The 14,327-nt window shown below is 39.6% G+C and overlaps 1 protein-coding gene across 1 annotated transcript in view; it reads right to left on the reverse strand.

Moving 5' to 3' along the window:
- The window catches only part of SETX (senataxin), an 82,422-nt gene that overhangs the window by 35,678 nt on the left and 32,417 nt on the right, over nucleotides 1–14,327 (reverse strand). Inside the window, exons 7-11 of the mRNA XM_052647913.1 lie at nucleotides 13,266–13,485; nucleotides 12,274–12,393; nucleotides 9,909–10,080; nucleotides 9,692–9,779; nucleotides 5,077–9,222 (exon numbers count right to left, since the gene is read on the reverse strand). Coding sequence (XP_052503873.1) covers nucleotides 5,077–9,222; nucleotides 9,692–9,779; nucleotides 9,909–10,080; nucleotides 12,274–12,393; nucleotides 13,266–13,485 — 4,746 coding nt within the window. The remainder of the gene's footprint in view (nucleotides 1–5,076; nucleotides 9,223–9,691; nucleotides 9,780–9,908; nucleotides 10,081–12,273; nucleotides 12,394–13,265; nucleotides 13,486–14,327) is intronic.

Below are 14,327 nucleotides of genomic sequence, written 5' to 3' on the forward strand. Positions count from 1 at the left end.
GGTGGATAAAGTAATGAATGAGATGTCAATTTTGAAAAAGATCCCAAAGGAAAGGCTAGAGATTAAAAACACTAACAGAAATGAAGGATGCCTCTACTGGGCTCATTAGAACGATGGGCACTGCTGAGGAAAGAATCTCTGGGATTTAGGATGCAGCAACAGAAACTACCAAAGCTGAGAAACAAAAAGAAAATGAGGAAAAAAGCCACATCCCAGAATATCCAATGACGGTGCCACAACGCCAAAAGGCACAGCATACACATAATGGGGATATGAGAAGGAGCAGGGGTGGGGAAGAAGCAGTACCTGAGACAATGACAACTCAGTTTTCCAAAATTAATATCAGACCCCAAATCACAGATCCAGGAAGCCCAGAGAGCAAGCAGAATAAACGCCAGAAACTACACCTTTAGGAATCATACTGTATCATATTCACACTTTAGGAATGTGAAATACTAAAGATAGAAAAAAATCTTGAGCCAGTGAGGAAAAAACCACCCTATCTATAGCAGAGAAGATTAAGAACTACATCCGACTTCTCTGCAGAAAAATGCAAGCGAGTGAAACATTTAAGATGGCTGAGAGAAAAAAACCTACCAACCTAGAATTCTGAATCCGGCAAAATTATCCTTTACAAGTGAGGGAGAAATAAAGAGAAAAAAACCTACCGACCTAGAATTCTGAATCCGGCAAAATCATCCTTTACAAGTGGGGGGAAACAAGGATCTTCTCACACAGAATCTGAGGGCATTTGTCACCATTGCACCTAACTTGCAAGAAAAGTTACAAGATCTTCAAAGAGAAGGAAAATTAAATAGGTCAGAACTCAAATCTACATAAACAAAGGAAGACCATCAGAGAATGAATATGTGAAGGCAAAATTAAAACCTTTCTTATGTTTAATACATGTAACAGATAACAGCTTATTCAAAATAATAGCAACAACATATTAAGCTATGGATGCTTATGTATGTGCGTGTGTGTTTGTTAACGGAGGCCTATGTGTATGTGAAACAAATGACAGCAATGATACATTGGATGACAAGGAAAAATCAGGAATATTTTGTTACTGTAAGGTAGACACACTATCCATGAAGTGTTATCTGAACACAGACTTGGTTGTAAATATATACTGCAAGCTCTAAGGCAATCACTAAAAAAAATTTTGTTGATATTCTAAGGATAGACAATAAAATTATATAAAATGCTCAATTAAAACCACAAGAGCAGGGACAATAAAAACAGGAATAAACAACAAGGGTAACAAATAAAAAATAGTAGCATGTACAGTTAACATGCTGAAGCTAAAACTGCAATACTCTGGCCACCTGATGTGAACAGCTGACTCACCAGAAAAGACACTGATGCTGGGAAAGACTGGGGGCAAGAGGAGAAGGGGGTGACAAGGAGATGAGATGGTTGGATGGCATCACTGATTCAATGGACATGAATCTGAGCAATCTCTGAGAGATAGTGAAGGACAGGGAAGCCTGGCATACTATTCTGGGGTTGCAACGAGTTGGACGTGACTGCCTGACTGAGCGACTGAACAACAACAAATCCTTTCATCATCAACAGTTCTATTAACAGCTCTTTTTATGTGAACCTCTGGCAGACAACATTACTGGCCTCTTCATGGATCACAGCCTTGTTGTGGTAAAGGAGCTTATGTAACTAAATGAAGCCATTAGACATGCTGTGCAGGGCCACCCAAGAGAGACAGATCTGAGTCAAGAGTTCTGACAAACCATGGTCCACTGGAGAAGGAAATGGCAACACACTCCAGTATTCTTGCCTGGAGAACCCCATGGACAGTTCAGTCGCTCAGTCGTGTTCAACTCTGTGACCCCACGCACCAAAGCACACCAGGCCTCCCTGGTCCATTACCAACTCCCGGAATTTACCCAAACTCATGTCCATTGAGTCGGTGATGCCATCTAACCATCTCATTCTCTGCCATCCCCTTCTCCTCCTGCCTTCAATCTTTCCCAACGTCAAGGTCTTTTCAAATAAGTCAGCTCTTCCCATCAGGTGGCCAAAATATTGGAATTTCAGCGTCAGCATCCGTCCTTCCAATGAACACCCAGGACTGATTTCCATGTGAAAAGACAAAAAAATACGATAAATGAAGATGAGCTCCCCAGGCTGGAAGGTGTCCAATGTGCTACTGGGGAAGAGCAAAGGGCAATTACTAATAGCTCCAGAAAGAAGAGGCTAGGTCAAAGTGGAAGCAATGCTCAGCTGTGGATGTGTCTAGTGGTGAAAGTCAAGTCTGATGCTGTAAAGAGCAATACTGCATAGGAACCTGGAATGTTAAGGCCATGAATCAAGGTAAACTGGACGTGGTCACGCATGAGATGGCAAGAGTGAACATCAATATCTTAGGAATCAGTGAACTAAAATGAATGGGAGAATTTAATTCAGATGACCACTTTAGCTACTACTGTGGTCAAGAATCCCTAAGAAGAAATGGAATAGCCCTCACAGTCAACAAAAGAGTCTGAAATGCAATACTTGGGTGCAATCTCAAAAATGACAAAATGATCACAGTTCAGCTCCAAGGCAAACCATTCAACATCATAGTAATTCAAGTCTATGACCCAATCACTGACGTCAAAGAAGCTGACCAGTTCTATGAAGACCTTGAACACCCCAGAAATAACAAGAATAAAAGATGTCCTTTTCATTACAGGGGATTGGAATGCAAAAGTAGAAAGTTCAGAGATACCCAGAATAACAGGCAAGTCTGGCCTTGGAGTACAAAATGAAGCAGGGCAAGGATAACACAGTTTTGTCAAGAGAACATACTGGTCACAGCAAACACCATTTTCCAACAACACAAGAGACAACTCTACACATGGATGTAGACATTTCACGAGATGGTCAATATGAAATCAGACTGATTATGTTCTTTGTAGCCAAAGATGGAGAAGCTCTATACAGTCAGTAAAAACAGGACCTGGAGCTGACTGTGGCTCAGATCATGAGCTTCTTACTGCAAAATTCAAGCTTAAATTGAAGAAAGTAGGAAACCACTAGGCCATTTAGGTATGACCTAAATCAAATCCCTTATCATTACACAGTCATGACAATGAATAGACTCAAGGGATTAGATCTGGTAGACTGAATGCCTGAAAAACTATGGACAGAGGTTCGTAACACTGTACAGGAGGCAATGACCAAAACCATCCAAAGAAAGAAATGCAAGAGTGCAAGATGGTGGCCTGAGAATGCTTTACAAGTAGCTGAGAAAAGAAGAGAAGCAAAAGGCAAGGGAGAAAGGGAAAGACATACTCAACTGAATTCAGAGTTCCAGAGAATCACAAGGAGAGAAAAGGCCTTCTTAAATGAACAATGCAAAATGAAACAACAGAATGGGAAAGGCTAGAGATCTCATCAAGAAAATTGGAGACGCCAAGGGAACATTTCATGCAAACACGGGCCCAGTAAAGGACAGAAACAGCAAGGACCTAACAGAAGCAGAAGAGATTAAGAAGACGGGGTAAAGATCAACATGAATCAGCCACAGGTATACCTATGTATATAAAACTCTTGGAGGAAATTATAAAACTCTCGGAGAAACACTCTTTGACATACATCACAGCAAGATCCTCTTTGACCCACCTCCAAGAGTAATTAAAATAAAAACAAAAATAAGTGGGACGTAGGTTAAACTTAAAAAGTTTTGCATAGCAAAGGAAACTATAAACAAAATGAAGAAGCAAATCCTCAGAATGGGAGAAAATAACTGCAAATGAAACAACTGACAAAGGATTAATCTCCAAATTATACAAGCAGCTCAAAAGCACAAAAACAACCCAATCAAACAGTGGGAGAAAAGACCTAAACAGACATTTCTCCAAAGAAGACATACAGGTGGCTAATAAACACATGAAAATATGCTCAACATTGCTTGTTATTAGAGAAATGCAAACCAAAACTACAATGAGGTATCACCTCACACTGGTCAGAATGGCCATTATCAAAAAATCTACAAATAATAAATGCTGGAGAGGGTGTGGAGAAAAGGGAACCCTCTTGCACTGTTGGGTGGGAATGGAAATTGATACAGCCGCTATGGAAAACAGTATGGAGATTCCTTAAAGAACTAGGAATAAGACTTTCACATGACCCAACAATCCCACTACTAGGCATATACCCTGAGGAAACCATAACTGAAAAAGACCCATGTACCCCATGGTTCATTGCAGCACTATTTACAATAGCCAGGACATGGAAGCAACCTAAATGTCCACTGACAGATGAATGAATAAAGAAGTTATGGTACATATACAATGGAATATTACTCAGCCATAAAAAGGAATGCATCTGAGTCAGTTCTAATCAGGTGGATGAACTTGGAGCCTGGAATACAAAGTGAAGTAAGTCAGAAAAACAAAGATTGACTATTAATGCATACATATGGAATCTAGAAAAATGGTACTGATGAACCTATTTGCAGGGCAGTAATGGAGACACAAACATAAAGAGAGTTGTGGACACAGTGGGGGAAAGAGAGGGATGGACAAACTGAACTGAAGCATACATATTGCCACATGTAAGAGAGCCAGGGGGGACTGAAGCATACACACGGCCACATGTAAGAGAGCCAGGGGGGATTCGCTGTGCGACTCAGGGAGCTCAGCCCAGTGCTCTGTGACATCTAGAGGGGTGGGATGGGCTGAGCAGTTCGAGAGAGAGGGGATATATGTATACTTATGGCAGAGTCATGTTGATGTGTGGCAGAAACTAACACAATATCGTAAATTATCCTCCAATTAAAAAATTTTTTTAACATAATTAAATGCATAACTATCTCCTCTGAGAAGTCTTCCGTTTCCTTTGCACTGAAAAACATTTCCTCCTTTGCCACCCATGGACTGTAAGTTCCAGAAGGGCAGAGATTAGGAAAGTATTGATATTTCCTGTGTATGACCAGCATCTAGAACAGTGTCTGGCATAATGTCTTTTCAACATGACATTTACAAGTTATATTTTAGCTGTTCTCCTAGCATGGTAAAAAAAAAAAAAGGCAATTTCAAAATCTGGATGTATACCATTAAAACACATACTTACTGTTTCAAAAGTATTCAGTACCATCAAAGGGAAAAACACATTGAAATAATCTCCACAGTCTTGAAACCTGATAGGCACCCGTCTTGCAATGGACTGACACAGACTCGACGGGGGCCCACACTGATCAAAGTTCACAAACATCTCGTATCTCCACTTCAAGACCTCTTTTACAAAGGTATCAGAGATGGACTGTGACGACGTGAGAATGTTTACTGGAGAGGAAGTCAAAAAAGATCTGCTTTCCCCAAATGGAACTCTCAAAACTTGCCTGTTGGAGTTATTTGAAGTCTGAGCAGGGAAAACACTGCACAGACCTTTCACTTCAGCCACTGGCTTCAGAGACACCAGAAGGGGTGGCTGTGGTCCTTTCAGAACAGACTGTGCCCCACTTGACTTATTTTTCAGACATGATGGGAGGGATGCGGTACTTTCCAAAGACTTGGAGAGACCAGCAATCCGTGAAGTACTGCTTGAACTAAAAACCTTGGTCGTGGAAGGTCTCGAACGTTTTGATGCAGACAGAGGCAAGCCAGGTTTACGAAATGTATCTTCATCTGTGGCTTTAGTTTTTGAGTGTTTTGAGCAGTATTCACCTGGGTTTTTCAGAGTTTCAACACCATCTTTGTACTTACATTTTGTGCTACTCAAAGATTCCGACTGAGGCTGCCTCACACACTCTTCCTCTCCCTGCACGGTATCTTTTCCATCAATGACTTCAATGAGTTTCTCATACTCTCCCTCAATTTGTGAACATAAATCCATGTCTTCAGGGTCACGCTGTGTTAAGAATATATCCTCCTCCTCTATGTCACTGCTGAATTCAGGCTCTCCCTCTTTCAAAGTCGCCACCTCTAAATGATGGACTGTTGGGTCACCTCTGCCTAACAGGGCCTCTGAGGTAGGAACAATGGCTTCAGTTGTTGCTGTTCTTCCATTTACCATGACAGGATTACACTGGTTTGCTTTCACGGGTTCTGTTTCAGAAGACTGACATGTTAGTAACTGTTTTCCCTTATTGTTAGCAGTCACCTCGGCTCCTCCGTGATGACTGTAATCTGACTTACTTGACACCGGCACAGCAGAGCTCTGTGCGGCACATGGCCCTGCTCGTGTCTTATCTGTACTTCGACAATCAAAACGTCCTTGTCTGTTGTGTTGTGATTTGGATCTCATCTGCCTATGCAACTGAAGGTCTTGACTCGTCAGCAGTTTCTTATTATTTCTGACAGACAGAGTCTGAGGAGAAATTAACTTTGTCTTTTTCCGGGTATTCACTACTCCAACAGATCTGCCATGGTCACGTAGCTGATCTATACACTCTAAAGATCGCTGGGACAATTCAAACGCCCTACGAGGAGCCTTTTTCAGGCCAAGTTTCTCAACCGTTGAAGTTGGTTCGGGACACTGGCGAAATTTCTTTGGCGGCACAATAGCAGGAGTTGTTCTACAGCTTATGTAATGGGAGCTTTTACTCTGTCCTTTCTTGGTATCTGAAGGGGATTTCTTAGAAGCTTTAACCACTGGAACTTTCCTGACAGGTCTGGAATACGTGCGAGGCTTTGGAAGAGACTTCTTTGGGGAAACCGCAGCGTTTCTCTGAACACTTGAACTGGGAACTGTAGCTCTTGGGTCTACACCTTTAAAATCATTTTTACTCAGATTCCCCTTGTTAAGAATACCAGACTGGTCCTCATTTTTGACAGAAGATGAAGGCCTTAGAGTATCTTCAGCTATAGGTTTTTCATACCGTCTTCTCTTGGGATTTTTAACTTCAATTTCACAAAATTCCTCAACAGAAGTACTACTACTACGTGGTTTTGTGCGCTCTTCAAAGTTCTCTACTACTTTTTTAATGACCTCTTCAGATACATAATCTGTCTCATAACCCAAATCATTTGCAGTATCACCCACAGGAGTCGAGCATGGATTTTTCTCATTCTCTTGAGCTGAATTCTTGTCTGGTTTCTGATCATGCCAAACTGAAAACACTTCACATGGAGTCTCAAACTCAAAAAACTGAGAATCAGATTCCTCAAACTGCAAAAGGGACATTGGATTTTCTTCCTTTATTAATACCTTCTGTTCCACATTTGTGTTAGCTATTGAAGTATGTTGCTCTGGACATTCTTTCTCAATGCATGCTTTGATCTCTTTCATTTGTTTCTTCAAACCCAGGATTCTTTCCTCATCATCATCATCATCGGAATCTGAAATAATAATAACCTGTCCACGGCAGGTTTCCCTGATATTTTGGTTTGCTGTGAAACATCTTTTCTCATCTTTTACTTTTCTTTGTATTTGGGATAAACTTTTTTGAGTTGAATCTGATGGGAACTTAGTAACACTGGCTTGAGCCATTAAAGATAATTTGTGGAGGTCTCTATCTACCTGAGAATCTGTTAAGGTGTCAGGCTGGGGACTGCTGCTAAGGTCCTGTTCTCTTATAGAAGAAAATTGATCAATGCGCCTACTAATTTTCCTCTCTCTCAATTCATGTCCAGTCACAGGCTCTTTAAACGGAGATGCTTTCGTCATGAAAGCATTGGTCATTTCTGTGAGACCGACCAAATCTTTGGTATCAACATGACATTCCTGTACTTGACAACTGTTTTCAGGGGTAGAAAAAATATCTAACTTTTCTTTCTTTACTTCCTTCTTTCTCAGCAATAAACAGCTTTGAGATTTTTGTTCTCCATTTTTATCATCCAGAATACCATTAGGGACTAAAGAAGGAGTGCATATGTTTCCACCTCCTTTCTGACCTCCTATATCTTTCTTTGAATAGAAACCCTCAATGCTAGGTACAGTCAGGTTTTCCTCTAAACTGATACTTTTCCTGTGTTGCTTTTTTATTACATGTGACAACTCAGCACAGACTCCATCTTTATGTGTCTTAGATTTTGCTTTTGAGCTTTTGCCAAGATCATCATCCTTTAAAGAGAAGTCTTCATTAGAGGCAGACACTTTTTCCATAGAATCCGTGCTAGAAACAGTCAGTAAGCGCCTTGATATTATTATTCCTCTGTCAAATACTTTTTCTGAACCATTTCTTAAAGTACCATTCTGTGGGGTACATGAGGAATTCTCTTTTACAGACTTATATTTCCCTGTACTTATTTTAACTTGATTTTGAACTCTTTCACAGGCAAGGTTTTTACTACTCAGCTTCAAACATGACTCAGCTGAGAGGTGGCCTTCTAGTTTCAAATCTTTTATATAACATGGCTCTTTACTCTCTTCTATGGCATTATTTGCTTTGCTCAAAATACTCTCTTGCACTTGATATGCATCAGCTTTCATTGGTTCTTTAGAAGATGTTGAGTTGGAATTTTCCAGACAGTGCACATCTTTTTCAGACTTCTTCCCTATTTGTTCACTTTCTTCTTTAAAAGATGCAGGAGGCGTCTTACATGCAGGATTCAGATCCACAGAAGTGCTAAACTGAGGTACTTTGAATTTTATATTCCTAATAATTTGCTTTAAACAAGTCTGTAGCTCATGGGTTTCCTGACTAGTCAACTGCCAACCTAAAGATAAATTCCCTCGCAGGAATAAGTTGAGTTTATCCTGGAACCGTTTACAGAGAGTCTGCTGCCCAAGCTGATAGCCTTCTTTCAGGAGACTTCTAATCAGCTGCACACAAGCCAGCTGCACAGAGTTGGAGGGCACTGAATGCAGTGACAGGGATGATATCATTGCTGTGCCTTTGGAACAGTTTCCAGATGACTTCTCGGAACTCCGTGCAAACGCTGTGGTCGGTAGCTTGGCACACTTCACCACAGCCTCCACCCACTGCTGGGAACTAACCCACAGCAAATGTAGACATTTTTTATTTCTATGCAGTTCAATCACGGACACCAAAATCAGAAGGAAAAACTCAGTGACTTTGTCACACACAGCGTCTGTCTGGTTGAGAACATCTCTGACTTCAGAGTACAGATGGTGAATAACCTCCACTATGTAAGCCACACCCAGATCCTTCAGGTCCATGAGGGATTGCACGAAAGGGATGAACCACAGAAATGTGCTGTTATGAACACGCATGTCCTGACCAATATCTGACTGGAGCACGTTAGCTAATGTTTCCATTTCTTCATACATGTTAGGACAATAATCGGGGCAAATGGCTGATCTCCACCCCGAATCCTAAAATGAAAGAGATACAGACGTTCAGAAAAACAAGCATCATTCATGGTTGCCTGACACACAGTTGTAAACAAGAAAATATATTGCTCAATTTTCCTTTTTTTGGTGCACATATACGGACCCCCAAGAAATTGAAAACAGTTCAATTTTGAGGTTAAAGTTTCATGAAAAGCTTAAATTTACAAAACCTCCGTGCACTCTGAAATTCTTTCCATCAGCTGGTTCTGATTTCCAGTCACGTGATTTATCTCCCCCATGCCATAAACATTCCCCCCTTCCTAATCATACTTAAAAATCTCAAAGTGTGCCCATTTTTCCCCAGGCATGACTGTTCAATCAGAAAAATTTTATGCAACAGTTGATTCAGAATAGCTATATCCCATAAAATCAGCACTGCAACTGATCACTGCACTGTCGATACAATATAAAGGCAATACAGTATCATCTGAACTCTGAAAATGCTTTATACCTTTTTGGTCTTTTCAGGATTATAATTGTATACAATCTGGCTGCAAGTCACCATATCATCCAAATATGACTCCGGTTCTAACTTGGTCCTTAAAAATATTAAGAATAAATAGAAATTACTGAACTAAAGGGGGTAAAAAAAGAAGAAAAAAATCCTGTCAATTAATAGACTTCCTTATGCAGACTGTTTGAAATCGTGACAAAGGAACTGAACAAACCTCATAGAGCTCTTCCGTATGTTCTGGATCTCTCTATTGTAGCTCACGTTGTTAATAATGGTTTGAAATGCTTCAATAGGATCAATAAGTTGACCCCAGACCTTAGATCCAAGGCGATCCAGAATCACCATGAAACAGTGTAACGCTGGCCAGAAAGGATCCACACTATCATCTGAAACACAATGGAGTAATTGCCAAATTAAAAAACAATTAGAAAAAAAGTACTAAAATATATTGAGAATTAAGCACCCTTTACCTGGGTAGCAACAAAACTGAAAGCAAAGCAGGAAGTAATTTAAGCCCTGCCAACTATAGGTCTTAGAAAGCTGGCAAACATTTAAGCAGTGTTTGCATTTTTTTAAAAGCAATACACCTTGGTTAAGAAATTTTTTCATGTGAAACAAACTGAGATAGTCTAGATAGATAAACTCAACTTTCTCACCCTGTTTGCCACACCTTTAAGAATCTTTCCTACTCTGCTTCTTCCAGACCTTTATATTCTCATCCTTCACTAAACAGCAGAAGTGAGGAAGGGAGAAGTAAGAAAAACCTGGTATCTCCAGATCTAAACAAAGTCCATGATACAAGAAATCCCGAACTGTGTGTGTCATCTGGCTGGTGTACGAGACTGAATCCCTGAGGCACTGGACAAGCAGAGATGCACTCTTTTCATCCACCCCTGTCTCAATGTGGCCTTGTTATTTCCATTCCATCCACCTGGCAGGAATGGTCACTACTCCCATCCTCTGGCATCCAGTCGTTTCCCTCTTCTCTATGCGCAGTGGCAAAACACTGACCCACTCATAGACCTTAAACTGTTCCTCACTGTTTTCTAAGGAAATTCAAAGTTCTCAGTCAAGCACTTGTAAGATCTTACTCTATTCTTCTCAGATTTATTTTTCCATACAAAAATAAAGATACACCATCTACAGAAAAAAAAAAAAAAGGATTGCTGGCTTTTCCCAAGAACTAGATAGAACAGTTTCACTATTAGTACCACCAATCCAAAAAAAAAAGTTTCCTTTCCTTCACTATTAGTACCACCAATCCAAAAAAAAAAGTTTCCTTTCCTTCCTTACAGTTCAGCTCAAATACCTTCCCCTGCAGCAAACACTCCCAGTCATTCGACCTTCCACAGTACTCTTTGGAGTAAGTGGTCTCACACACACAATCTCTGACAACCCAAGAACTTTCTGCTTTATTTCCTTCAGGGCTCTTAGACTCTACTTTAAAAAAAAAAATCATAGTCATTTGTGTAGAACTTCTCATATACTTTTTTTATCCTACACTGCAGCTATCTTTTGTCTAGCAAGCTCTCAAATACAAAGTCATCAGTAAGGTAAAGACAATTACAGAAAGTTTCCTAAAGAGGTGACTCATTCTGAAGCATGTTAGGGGAGCTGGATTAACAGAGAGAATAGAAATGCACGTGCAAAGCACTGGGAAAGAACAAATTACTTAGTAAATTCTGCTAAGTGAATTAGTAATAACCTTGATCAGAAATAATCTCACAAGAAAACACATGTGATCAAAGAAACAGTAACAGTTACATATTTCTTTTAAAATTCTCCACAAAAGAATTTGTATCTCTACCAAAGTTGCCTGAAGAGAAGTGAAAGTGGGTAAAAAATTGTATTTTCACAGGATTTGGCATGCTTGGTCTTTGATGATTCATTCCTTCATAAAGAAGGTTAAGATTGGAAACACTAGTACAGACTCTCACTGATAAGCCTGATAAAACCAAGCTGGCCTCTACTAACAAATACAATTTTAGACCCTATTTATTAGGCTATCTGAGCAGCATTGTCCAAGGGAACTTCCTGTGATGATACAAATGGCACACTGTCTGCCCAGTTTAATATGGTAGCAGCCAGACACATGTGGCCACTGAGCTCTTGAAGTTACAGCTAATGGGACTGAAAACCTGAATTTTTAAGTTTCCTTAGTATAAATTTAAACAATCACATTTGGCTGGCAGTCACTGTGTTGGACAGTGTAACCACAGAAAACCGAAGTGAAATGAAAAACCAAGCAAAAGTGAGGTATGGGACAGCAGAATCTTTCTGCATATGTTTACTATCACATTATTAGAAATTCACCTCCTTTGGGTTCTAGACTACTCTTCATTCTACTACTAATTGGGTATTGCAATGTGAGAAAGTTAACACCTCTGGGCTTCAGTCTCTTATGAAAATAAGGTGCTGAGTTAAACTCTAAAGATCCTTTCCAATTTAACATTCTGAACGTGACAAAAACCATAAAGTGTTCATTCTTTCCTCCATATCATACATCCAAATTCTTACAGTGACTCTGGTAATTTTAAAGTGCACCACCATCACAAAATTCAGGAAATAAAGTTGATTACCATTTGATTGCCTCTCCATGGTATGAAGTATTGACTGCATAAAATCATTCTGTTTATCTGAGCCCAACAACAGTGAATCCATGGCTTGCTCCTCAAGAATGGTAAGCAGCATGCAAATACCTGTAAGACCACATATAGTTTGCTTGAACTGATGACATTAATGCTGTTCTCAAGTCTTCTCTGGTTTAGTTGGCAGAATAATAACATGGCAGTAAGATGAGGCAAAATATAATCCAGTGCCTTAGACACTAAAGTCTGAGACATTCACATACAACTGCTCCCAAGAACAGAACTTTAGACTGAATAAAAGGGAAAACACTACGAACTTTGTTAAAAAGCAATTTCCCAAATGACTACACACAATTTAATCTCATAAAATGGAAGATCCCTTAAGTTTTAAGATCATCATATTTCAAGTACCAATCACTGCCAAATATACACATGATCAAGACTCTGAATCAATGAATAGGACAGAACTATTTTAAGTTCAGTATAGAATTTGTTGAAAACCAAAGTTAATCTCTTTCTGCCAGGAAATATTTTACAGCTAGGAAAAGAAGTATGAAACCTCCTTTTACCAATAGATCAAAATCTATTAAAATCAGCTGATATGATAATATTTTGTTACATTTAATAATGCCTTAAATAAAAGATCTACTTGCTATACTTCAAAAGATACTCGTTACACAGATGATTTCTATGATAAAAAGTGTTTAAAAAGAGAAGTTGTAATGGTCAATTTAATGACAGAACAAGAACTGGAAACTACGAAATCTCTTATTTAGCAATTCCGATCAGGTTACCAAATGAGACGACTTTTGCTGGATAACTGTAAGAACTACTGGATCACGTCGATGTCTGGCAAAAACTAACACAATATAAAGCAACTATCTGCCAATTAAAAAATAAATAAAAGTGCCAGATTACTGTAGGCTTAAAAAAAAACACTACTGGAAAATACTAATTGCTATTTGTATAGCAACAATACTCACCTAACCAATAGTTTTTGTAGTTGGCAGTATCATACATGTGTGAAGGCAGAAGAACCAGTTTACCCTTCTCAAGGACAGAAGAAGTATAAATGTCTGGGTTTTCTAAAAGTCCCAACTCAATAACTTTAAAAAGGCAAGTCAAAACCTCCTGTAAGTCATAGTAATCATCTCTATCCACTTTCCCCAAGTTTCTTGCAGTCAGGATAGCCCAACGCCGAACCTAAAAGCACAACACATTCATTACTTCATTCAGTGAACAACTGTCTATATACAGCAAGAATCTATTTAAAATAGGAATTCGCTGCTGGTGCTGCTAAGTCACTTCAGTCATGTCCGACTCTGTGCGACCTCATAGACGGCAGCCCACCAGGCTCCCCCGCCCCTGGGATTCTCCAGGCAAGAACACTGGAGTGGGTTGCCATTTCCTTCTCCAACGCATGAAAATGAAAAGTGAAAGTGAAGTCGCTCAGTCGTATCCGACTCTTAGCGACCCCATGGACTGCAGCCTACTAGGCTCCTCCGTCCATGGGATATTCCAGGCAAGAGTACTGGGGTAGAGTGCCACTGCCTTCTCCGAGGAATTCTTTACAGGTTTTAAAAGACACAAGATATACCAATTATATGTCAGAATCTTTTAAAAATCACCATGCTATACACCTTAAAGCTGTACAGTGCTGTATGTCCATTATATCTTGAAAAAACCATCATACAGAATAAAGTACTTCAGTAAAAACATATGATTTTCAAAGACATTTTAAACCAAAAGGTGATGACTGAAAAAAAAAAAAAAAAAACACAAGACACTAATTACAATCAAATTCTGAACAACACACAGGGGTTAGAGCACTAACTTTCTGCATAGTTGAATATACCAATATAATCCGAATATAACTTAGTCACCAGTACTTCCATATCCAAGATTCTGCACCATGGATTCAATTAACCTTGAACAGTATATTACTAAACTGTTAATTCTGAGTCACTCAGTCATGTTTCACTCTTTTGTGACCCCATGGATTGTAGCCTGCCAGGCTCCTCTGTCCATGTGATTTCGAATACTGA

Source organism: Budorcas taxicolor, chromosome 11 (genome assembly GCF_023091745.1).
Source record: "Budorcas taxicolor isolate Tak-1 chromosome 11, Takin1.1, whole genome shotgun sequence".
NCBI classification, from domain to species: domain Eukaryota; kingdom Metazoa; phylum Chordata; class Mammalia; order Artiodactyla; family Bovidae; genus Budorcas; species Budorcas taxicolor.